The sequence below is a fragment of the Sebastes fasciatus genome, chromosome 17, assembly GCF_043250625.1.
Source record: "Sebastes fasciatus isolate fSebFas1 chromosome 17, fSebFas1.pri, whole genome shotgun sequence".
NCBI classification, from domain to species: domain Eukaryota; kingdom Metazoa; phylum Chordata; class Actinopteri; order Perciformes; family Sebastidae; genus Sebastes; species Sebastes fasciatus.
Window position 1 is genome coordinate 23,762,877 of NC_133811.1, and position 11,426 is coordinate 23,774,302.

General features: G+C 38.7%; 2 protein-coding genes across 2 annotated transcripts; one reads left to right on the forward strand and one right to left on the reverse strand.

Moving 5' to 3' along the window:
* The first annotated feature begins 212 nt into the window (after window positions 1–212).
* aard (alanine and arginine rich domain containing protein) lies at window positions 213–1,579 on the forward strand. The gene is made up of 2 exons (XM_074613889.1): window positions 213–703; window positions 889–1,579. Exons 1-2 carry the CDS (start codon window positions 476–478, stop codon window positions 1,009–1,011), a joined length of 351 nt encoding a protein of 116 aa, XP_074469990.1. The 5' UTR covers window positions 213–475; the 3' UTR covers window positions 1,012–1,579.
* On the reverse strand, window positions 1,449–7,729 carry LOC141754653 (uncharacterized). The gene is made up of 2 exons (XM_074613888.1): window positions 7,227–7,729; window positions 1,449–3,501 (listed from the first exon to the last, which is right to left on the reverse strand). Exons 1-2 carry the CDS (start codon window positions 7,407–7,409, stop codon window positions 3,208–3,210), a joined length of 477 nt encoding a protein of 158 aa, XP_074469989.1. The 5' UTR covers window positions 7,410–7,729; the 3' UTR covers window positions 1,449–3,207.
* Window positions 7,730–11,426: the final 3,697 nt, after the last annotated feature.

Here is an 11,426-nt window from a genome sequence, read left to right on the forward strand (position 1 = left end):
CTCACACCAGAATTGTATGGGGGCGGGATCGACTGGGAAAAAAAGAGAGAAAGGTGGGGGAAGAGATGGGGGAGGGTGTGGTGGTGGTGGTTGGGGGGGTCTTTTCAGTTCTTTTTGGAGGCAACAATAGTCTTTGTCCGAGATCTTCCACCATTCTTATTAGGGTTACCGAAAGGAGGAGGAGGAGGAGGAGGAGATGGGGCGTGAAGGCGCAGGGCAGTTTCTCCATAGTAACAATGACAAAACAAGCCAGTTCAACACCAGGCAGGCAAAAGGGATGATTTGCAGCTGCTGAACAGAAGCACACGGACTTGTGCCGCGGAGTCCTGTTCACATAAGGAAAGGAGGAAGACCAGTTCGGAAATAAGAGAAGAAAAGTGGAAACAGAAGCGTTTTATGTGTGTCAAAGGAGGCAACACGTGAGAGGACACACACACTTATACCTGCATGCCCTCACACTCGTACCCCTTCCAGCATGGACCGAGACAGTCACAGCGAGGACACTTTGTCCACCATGGTTCTGGAGAACATTAAAAACAAACTGATTCATGCCTTCAGGGCGACAGGAGAGTCTAGAGAAAACCCTCAGGACTCCACCGGCTCCACTGTCAGACCAGTCAGCATCGGCAGGAGTTACCAAGCCAACGAAGAGCTGAGGAGGGCGCAGATAGATGGAGCCATAACCTGGCTGAGGTCTGAACTGGTGAGTTGACTGACAGACTTTTTTCCTCTGTAGTTTGCAACAGTTGTCATGTCCAGAAATGTCTCTGAATTATCTGTTGTTGATGTCAGTAAAAGTTAGAGGAAAGGACCTGTACCTTCTGTGTCTCTGCATCTACATAATAGCTTCAAAAGTGCTGATTCAGGTCTTTCATTGTTGTCATGCAGCTGGAGATGCGCTCACAGGACCTCCAGCTGGCTCAGACACTACTGGGGCTCAACACAGAGATCCAAAGACTGAGGAGGGAGAGCTTCGGAGGAGTGGAAGTAGAGGGGGATGATCAGCAGTAACCGGCCCCAGTAGAGAGTCCCTTCTCTGGGGGATGACTCAAGAATGACTAGAGGTGGAAAAATGCCCTTAACTCGAACCCATGGCAGACAAGGAAATGGATCTGATGCTACTGAACAGAAAAGATTGAATTGTTTGTGATAAAGGCTCATTGTAATAAAATGTGTCATGGTAAAAACAGACACCAGTTGCATGTAAAGTAACCTGGGTAGAGGAAAGAGAAAGATAAAAGGTGCTTTCTTTTAGATGTTTTGCACTTATGCTGAGTTGTACTAAAGACACCTGTTTGTACATGTTTTGTTTCTTTAGGTCAGAAAACAAGACATTATGAATGTAAAAATGTCACAATTTCATGTTGACATGTTTTGTGTTTTTGACAAAAAAAATAAAATGTGCTCCATGAGTGATTTCATATCTTTATTGTGCTGGCATACTGTACCGCATGTGGTACAGTACCTGTTTGAAATACCGCTAGAAGTTAGAAGATATGGGTGTTAAATAGGGGAGAGCGGGGTCAGTTGGGACACTTTTGTATCGACACCAAATAACCCTTTCATTACGTACAGACAACTTGAACAGTAATGAAAATAATTTTATCTGTGAACAGATACAGATGTCTACTCACAATTTATCAAGTTTTTTAGAGCCCAACCCAAATGTGAAAGGCACAATTTTGATAAATGTACAAGGGGTGCATTTTCCTAAAATTCTTCCTCCCCGTTACGGTTGGTACACCTTGTTCTGGGCTAAAGAAAATAACATTTAAATTGACTTAACTGACTGACATTACTAATTATTAATTGACTTGACACTATCATCAACTGATAGGCCAGAAAATAAGCTTTCCAACAATATATTTTTTTGTAAGTGGCATAACTAAAAACAGCATGGTAGAAGAAAAATAACAAAAAAGACATATTTCAAAACTGTGAATAAAATGTGAGGAAGGTCTCCACTTTGAGGTTGAAAGTGATGATGGTGTGGCTGGTCTCCCCTACATTAATGTCTCACTCCCAAACAATTATAGTTTATTCAATTTAGAAATAGCCTACTTTCTATACACAAAACAATCTGACCTAAGTTATCTTTTTAAATTTTTAGATTTTTACATGTTGGTTTGCTGTACTAACTTAGGTATCCTAATAATACTTTCTTAAAGAGATATTCAAGAATACATGGAACAATGTCATACTGTCACTAGAGTGCTTCATTGTAATAAAAGGTGCAGTGATCTCCAGGCTGTCCTGTTGCTGCATTGAATCCATTCTGCATGCAGTTACAGTCGTTAAAGGTCAGTGAGCTTCCAGTTACACATACATTAAATCTTTGCATACAAATCCAGAAATTAAAAACGTAAACATTTGTACAGAAAAAAATCAGCTCTGAGCTGTCACCAGCTGAAAACATTCCCTCGCTTTCTGACACATATAATGCTACACAAAGACAACAATGATTGCCTTTAGGTCAATGTTTAATACCGGACTTATAATATCCTCCGTCACACAGTTTCATATATATATATATATATATATATATATATATATATATTTCATATATATATTTGTTATGAAAATAAAATCAGCAAAGGATAAATTGTAAGCTGAAGAATCCATTAGAGCGACATATTGTAATTTGTGCAAGAGTTTAAAGGAACAGTGTGCAGCATTTCAGGGGATCTATTGGCAGAAATGGAATATGATATTAATAAGTATGTTTTCTTTAGCGTATAATCACCTGAAAATACAAATGATTGTGTTTTCGTTATCCCTAGAATAAGTCGTTTATATCTACATACTGAGTGGATCCTCTTCACGTAGCCGGCTGCCGTGTTTCTACAGTAGCCCAGAATGGACAAACCAAACACAGGCTCTAGATAGGGCCATTCGCATTTTTGCGTCGGCCACCGTTCACCTATCTGCAACCTCACCGCTAGATGTCGCCAGATCCTACACACTGTACCTTTAAATGAAAATTACTTTTGCATCAACATAGTAAGACCATTTACACGTTTCCTTTTTTTCCCTCAACTCCACTCATCCTCTTATCGGGCTTCTCTAGAAAAAACAAAATACAGAGAGGGAAGTTAATTTACGGTGGGAAATTGCAAATGAAGCCTATTTATCTTGCTCCACCTTGTCTTTGTTGAGGATATGAGGAAGTTGAGGAAAGAGTTGAATTTCTTCTAATAGTTTGAATTTTCATGGCACAGAGCTTCTCCTGCTGAACTCCCTATTCGATGAAACCCTTGAGGAGTAAAGGGGTGGCGGCGTCTTCAGGCAGGAAATGGAAAAGCCCACCTCCTCTGAGCCGGAGTAGACGCTGCCGCTTCCTCGTTCGCTCTCAGAGTCCCAGTAGCTGCCCTCCTCCTCTTCCTCCTCGTCTGTTTCCTCCTCTTGCTCCTCCTCAGACAGCTCCTGCTTGAGCTCCTGGATGCCGGAGTGAAGCTCCATCAGCTGACGGATCAGAGCTTGGTCCTGGGAACGCATCTCCATCTACATATATAAAAGAAACATCTGTTTAGTTTTAACTGTATACAGATATATTGTTGCTGGACAGAGAGGAAAACAGGCCCAAATATAATATGATGAAGGAAAGAAATCATCAGTAAAGAACCCCCTCAAGAATCTGAAACTGAGCTTCACAGTTTCTTTCCTTTTCCTGATCAAGCTGAGCGGGTTAATGCTCAGTGTGACACCGCAGCCGTTTCATTCGAGCGTTGCCTTCTTTCAAATGCAAATGCATCTTTCTGCCGTCCTCTTTCTTCCCTTTTTTTTTTTTTATGAGAGGCTGTCTAATTGCCGGCATTGTAAAATAAGATATTCAGAATTCCTCCAACTTACTTCAAAGTCCAAGTTTGTCCTAAGGAGTGAGGAATGTCCCAAACAAAAAAACCTTCTGGGCCCATCTGCATTTCTTTTCTCTGTTAATTACAGCACCAGGCTGGGACTGGGCTCCGGCTGAAAGATGCTGGTTTTACCGCCTTTGTCGACAGTTGGAGGAATGAGAGAAGAAAGTTTTTTTTTACCAGCTCTTTTCAAATAATGTGCTGGACACTGTGTGGTGAGTCTACATCTGCCTGTGCTCTTTACTTTACTGTTCCACCGCAAACTATCCCGACCAAATGTCTAAATCAAGAGATTTTTATGTGGATAACAAAACACCAGCCATCTTTCTTGGACTTTCAAAATGTCTTTCTCTAGAGGAGAACATGAACACAGCACCTTGATTATGGTAGCAGCTGATAGAGGTTATCTCTACACAAACACAAACAAAAAGGTTTCTTTATTTTTAGGCAACAAAACTACAACTTCTTTAGGTTTAGGCAAAAGAATAAGAATACTTTCACACGGGTCGAAACTCTGGTTTCCTGGATGAAAACCCTGTGTTTTGGTCCCATCCATCGTCCCTGACATCCACCTGTTATGGAGTTTCACACTGTCTATATTACAGCACCTGACTTACGCTTCTACTCCTGTCATAATTACTACGGTTGCTAGAGGTCGCTGTCCTGTTCTTTTATACCTTCTTTTGGTGATCTACCATGTGAATAGATGATAAAAACCTAGTGGGCGTAGTAGGCCCCATTGACCCACACCTATGGAGCTTATAGTGACTGATAACGTCTATTCAATAGCCTGTCAACAGTCTAATCGGCTGGTTGAATGAGGCAATGGTCCATGCTTTCAAAAACCAGGATAAATCTACTTTTTGAAAACAAATTATTTTTTTTCCCAGCATAAATGTAGCTATGCAACATTATCACTACAACTTGATAGAAATGGGGGTTTGTGGCCTTTTATTGGTAGAACAGATAGACCTGGTTGAATTTATAAGAACTTACTGATTTTCTTTACTTTGGATATGATCAAATATATCATCTTTAGTTTAGTGCTCAGACAAAAAAAAACGTAATTCTATTTGCTGATGAAGATCATGTGATATGATCATATATGATATGGTATGGACCTTGAGGTGAGATGTTTCATTTACTGATGTTTCCAAGATCAAGAATGAACTTTGAAACTCAACTTTTAAGCCAAATAAAGCAATTAAAGTGCTCAGACAAATTGTAAATCTGAACATCTACATTTCCATTATGACTAGGCAAACTCCGTCTGCTGATGAAGCTCATGTCAGGATTCAAAAGCTTCAGAACAGCTACTGAATGCACCTTGAGCTCCAGCTTTATCTTGGATTTTAAAGGTCTAAATGATTGCCCTCTGGACTTGCCTTAAAAATGCTTCTCAAGTTTCTCAAAACTGTCAGTAACTGTCAGGAAACAGTATTTTTATAAGATCTTGGTTTGAAATACGGTGAATTCTATTTATCCTTTCAGATGAGTAAAATCCAGATGTTGTCATTCATTGTTGTTACACAGCAGGATCTTATTAAACCAAGCAGGAGGCCTCTGTTTTTACTGGCTGTTTTGTCCGGCTCCTACTCAGACACGAGTAGGTTTCTCCTCCTCTGTGAGCTCAGGACACTCGGTTACCATGACGAGCTGTCTGGGTGAATGCACTAAATGCCAAGTGATATATTAGGCCGTGACAATGAGCCTTACACAGTAGCTCACAGAGGTGCAAACAGACACACACACACACACACACAGACTCCATGACTGGAGAGGACGGTTTAAAAGGGGTTGACATTGTAACAACATGACCTACATGCATCTCAGGAACAAAAAGACGATAACTTCTCACACAAAAACATTCAGGAGGGCATTTTGTTGCGGTGACAAATGACTTGACCTTCGGCGTAACGGACAATAAAGTGCTTTTATATAACGGTCGTTTCACTTTAGCTGAAAGATTCAATTCAACACTGAAACTCTGGAGTTCACAACATATCACCTACGGTAGTGGAGGAAGATGTAAAATGTAAAAAAATACTCTGTTCGAAGTAAAAGTCCTGCACATTACCAGCAAAATGTACTTAAACTATGTACTTAAGACTATGTAACTTCTGTTGCTACTGTGGCTACATTGACAACCATGATATAATTATAAATGCTAAAACATATAAGTAGCACAAATAGAGAAAAAACGGACTCCCTAATGTTTGTTACGCAGCAATATCGAGATAAAGATTACTAACATTAGCTTATATTAGTCACCATTAAAATACTGGCCCAGGCTCTCGTACACTGTTCGTAGCTATACCTATGAAGAGCAATGCACTGTAATGCGTATATATTTATCCCACAAAATCAATTTGTATGTAATCCACATAATCAAAGAACCAGGAAGTATAAAGAGCAAGAAACGCTGTGTAGGGAGGAGGTCGGGGCGGATGGGTGGGTCAAAAAACACCAGACTTTCGCTCAGGAGATCGGTGTTTGTACCTCGTCTGAAACCAGAAGTCAACACTGGTTTATTTGTTATGTAACTTCCGTACTTAAGTTACGCCATTTCTGGAGTTATTTTAACCCAAACCACAATCTTTTTCTAAACCTAACTAAGTAGTTTTTGTCACCTATCTTCCATACTTAAGTTACGGTACTTCCTGAGTTATTCTAACCCAAATCGTGATCTTTTCCTAAACCTAACCAAGTTGTTTTGTTGCCTAAACCTAACACCTTATTTTGAAAAGACTTGAGGGGAAATTGACACGTGCGTCACGTGTTGCTGGACATTCGTATGAAAGCACACAAAAAAATGAGGAATAATAAGAAATCATACAAACCATTGTATGAGGATATGTTGACTGGTCATACCAGACCGAGTGAGGCTATAGCAGCAAAACCTCTGAGTGTGTTTAATTGCTAATGAATTAAACTTTTCATTTCTAAAAGAAATAATTAGTTATTTCTTCTCCCGAAAGTAACATAGTCTCACTTCCACGTATCAAAAGTAAAAGTACTCATTATGCAAAAGAGTACAAGATAAAAAGTAAGAATTTGTCTCAGGTTAGTTTTGTTATGGGTCAAGTTACAACTTTATCATTCTTATTAGTACATGGTGACCTGTCTGGGTATTGCAGGGCCTTTGATCTATAACAATACATCATATTTTATAATTTAATCCTTTGCTTTGTATGTAAAATCAAAGTTACTATTGACTATAGCTGTTAAATAAATGTAATGACGTAAAAAGTACAATATCTAACTGAAACACAGTGGAATACAAGTTTAAAGTAGCATAAATACTCTTTAGATATGATATGTAATATGGACTTCATGTAGAAAGAAGAGATTTCATCAGAGCTCTAATCTTACCAGTTCCCTTCGCAGCCAGGCCAGTGCGCTCTCTATGTCCAGTTTTCCACCTTCTTCTCCAGCTGTGCACCCGGTCCTGCTGCGAGGATCCCTGCATGCACTCTGTCCTGCTGGTTTACACTCATCAAAGGTGGAGGTCTTGCAGGAGAAGTCCCGCAGTCTGGTCAGGACCACTTCCATCATGTCAGGTCAACGATATATCCTCAATTTGTCAAACTATGTGTCTCCTAGAGCAGACCCTCTGCTGTGTCTTGTGTTATGCTCTCAGCTGATGCAGCCTCGTCTGATCTCTCTCTGTCTCTTCTGTTATGAGATCCCTCGCACTTCTGACGACTTATGAGGAACTCTCACTCTCTCTTTCTCTCTTTCATCCACACACCTCCCCCCTTCTGCTCTCTCTTTTCTTGCTGTCTGTCTCTCAGCAGTGTGGACTGTGAATGTTGACGGAGCAGGTCTGACGTCAGTGCATTGTCCAGATGCCTGACCTGGAGTTGTTTACCACTTTTTTAGGGGCTTTTATCACACGCACACACACACACAAAGCCTTCATTAGGATGGAGAGGAGGCGGGCGGTTGCCATGACGACAACAGTTGTGTATCTTCAAAAATGCTTGCAATGGTTTCTGGTCTGTTTTTGTGTTAAAAGTGGATACAGGGAGGACAGAACACACACACACACACACACAAACACACACGAGGCTTTAGTGTAAGTATGGCTCTCATGATCTGGTGAGTGGCCCGTTGCAGGGTCAGGCTCTCAAGAACAGTGTGAACAGCCATGTGTAACTAACCCCTCCTCGTGCCATTTTACCCTCACTCTGCAGCCCCTAGCAACCCCACTACACCATCTATTCACACACACACACACACACACACACACACACACACACACACACACACACACAAAACGCCTTGGCAAACCAAACACAGGCCCACTTTCTGGAGTCCACACACACGGCATTGACTAAAATAGCCACATTGACACATTGAAAGCTATTTTTGGAGTCAAACTGGCTCCACTTTTAGACCTCTTCAAGAAAACAGACGTCACGACTCTCAAAAGGAATTTTAAAAGAAGCTGCCTTTAAGTCTCACTGTGCGATTGTCTCATGTTCTTAATTCGGCTTCCAAAGCATCTGAAGAGCGATGATGTAAGCTATAACGTCACCAGTCGCTTTGTGAATGTGTATAAATGACGATTATTTTAAATAACTTTTTTCGCTTTCTATCATTCCCTGTTTATATCTGTACCACTATTGCTATTAAAGGAGCAGTGTGTAGCATATCGGGGGATCTATTAGCAGAAAAGAAATGTAATATTCATAACTTTGTTTTCATTAGTGTATAATCAACTGAAACTTGAGAATTGTTGTGTTTTTGTTAGCTTAGAATGAGCATTACAAAGGGAGCAGGTCCTCTTCACGGAGTCCGCCATGTTGCTTTGCCATGTTTCTACAGTAGCCCAGAACAGACCATCCAAACTCTGACTCTAAAGAGAACCTTTTGCATTTTTACGTCACCTGAACGCCACCGTAGTTCTCCGACACGCTTCTGAAACTGCGATAATGTGAGTGTAAAACTGTGGTTCCACCAGCCGTCCGTTGCTCCTAAAGCAGTGTTATTATGGTAAGGATGACCTCTGAGCGAGGCCAACGGCGTTACCACGGTTTTGTAATTGGTGGCTCACGTTACTGCAGTCTTGGAAAGGGAGGAGTGTGCGGAGGGGTACTCAGTTGGTTGCAATTTGCAACCACACCACTAGATACCGCCAAATCCAACACACTGTCCCTTTAAATTAAATGTAAAAATTCCTCAACTGTGTGTTTTCGGATGGAAAAAGGAATCCACCTCATCCATGTGAGGTATCACAAATATTCATTTATCAAGTTAATTCAACATGATATAAAACACATTTTGACAGTATGCCTTTGTTAAAGTTTGCAACCACTTTTCTTTACAAAGGTGTGGCAGTCACTGCACAATAGAGATGACCATGCATTATACAGAACACCAAGCAAAACAAGTGTTACAGGTCAGATGGTTACAGTGTTGGAAGAAGTCATCTTTTAAGTAAAAGTAGCAATACCACAGAGATACTCTGTTACATGTAATAGTCCTGCATTCAAAATGTACTTAAAGTACCAAAAGTTAACATTATGCAGAATAGACCATTTCCAAATAATAAAGGGTTATATCATAATACTGGATTATAATTATTGATGCATTCATGTTTACATCACTTTAATGTTGCAGCTGCTTAAACATGGGGCTGATTTGAATTACTTTATATACTGCTGGGTATAGCTTGTGAATTTCCCCGTGGGGATCAATAAAGACTTATTTTATCTTCATCTATAATAATACCATAATTAATTTGTTGATTTTATTTTGAATTAATAATCGGAATCTGCCAAGCAAGCACTAATAACTAAGGTTATCAAATAAATGCAGTGGAGTAAAAGGTAGTGGAGTTAAAGTATAAAGAAGCAGAAAATAGAAATACTCAATACCTCAAAATTACAGTAGCCTACTTGAGTAAATGTACTTAGTTACTTTCCACCACTGGATGGTTATAGGAGACAAAACCCGAGTTCAAACCAGAAATATAGGAACAAAATGTTGATCCAAAATCTCTGGAAAAAACAACAACAATCAGACAAATACATAAATGAGAAGTAATATTAGTAATGTATTAATTAGCATCATTAGTTCCTGGGTTTTAAAAAGCCTTCTCCCTTCTTGTGACAGATTTGTACTGCAAACACTTGCTGTACATGTTTCATTGTCGCCACCTTGTGGTACATTTTGGAAACTAATATTGTCTTTGAGGGCTGCAGAGATACTCAAACTGTAGCCAACAGTATACAGTGTAAGGACCATTCATTATTATTTTAGTGGATTTCCCTGCAGCCTATAAGCTTGGGAAACATTATAATTACTTAAAGCCTGCTCAACATGTGTTCTGGCATTGATGTGAGACTGAGTGTATCATCTCAACATGGGATTTCAAAACCACTGGTAGGTTATAGTTTTTTAAGATGGAAGTATGAAATACAAAGTGTTGAAGCATATTCTGCTCTGAAAAATAATTTGTGTCTGATATGGGGTTTTTTTGTCTACAAAAAAGTTAACTTTCCAAGTTAAAAAGTCACTCCCTTATCAAAAAAATAATAATTAATAATGCATTTAAAAAAAAATTTTCACAGAAAAGTACATTCTCAGTGTTTGTCCATTGGAGGCTTCAAGTTTCATATTGGACCACGATTGACTTCCGTGTGATGTCACAAATTCCTGCCTTAAGGTAACTTACACGTGTTAAACTCTGATTAAATATGAGCACAGAGAAACATTCAGCCTTCAGACAATATAAATACATACATCATTTCTGAGAAGTGAAGCTCAACACATTTTTGAGTGGACAATCAATAAGGAAATAAGATGCCGTTTCAGGTGATCAAAACTATATCCTAAATTCACAAGAGACACTAGTAAAATCATCTTTAGATATGGGAGCAGGCGTTTCACAGCTTTAGGCAAATTTTTCGATTAAAATATATATTTGAACAAAATAATGTTATTAAAGACTGTTGGAGATGAGGAAGCCTGGAATTTTATAATATTTTATTATATTATATATATATAAGATAAGATAAGATAAGATATTCCTTTATTAGTCCCAAAGTGGGTAAATTTACAGTGCACAGCAGCAAAGGGGATAACGCAGAAACAGGAAGCATCAGTAAAAACAAAAAACAAGATACAACACAGTAAAAAATAAAATAAAAACAAAAGTGAAACAAAATATGAGCAATTTAAATATAAGGAACTTGAAAAATAGGAACAATATAAACAAGTGGAAATATAAACATATTAACATAATTGCATAAGCAGAAAAATGATATTGCACGCGAATATATATATATAAAGTTAATATATTTTAATACATAATATAATATATTAAATATATTGATTAATTGGTAATATATAATATATATAGAATCATAATTAGTTCATATATATATATAAAATGTATTTTTTTATTCATTCATTTATTTATTTTTTGAGGAAGCCTGGAATCAGAAATGAATGGACATGATAGTACGGAAAGAGTGCTTACTTTTACTATATTAAGTTAATATAGTTTAATATATATAATATAATATATTTGATATATTAATTCATTGATAATATATAATATAT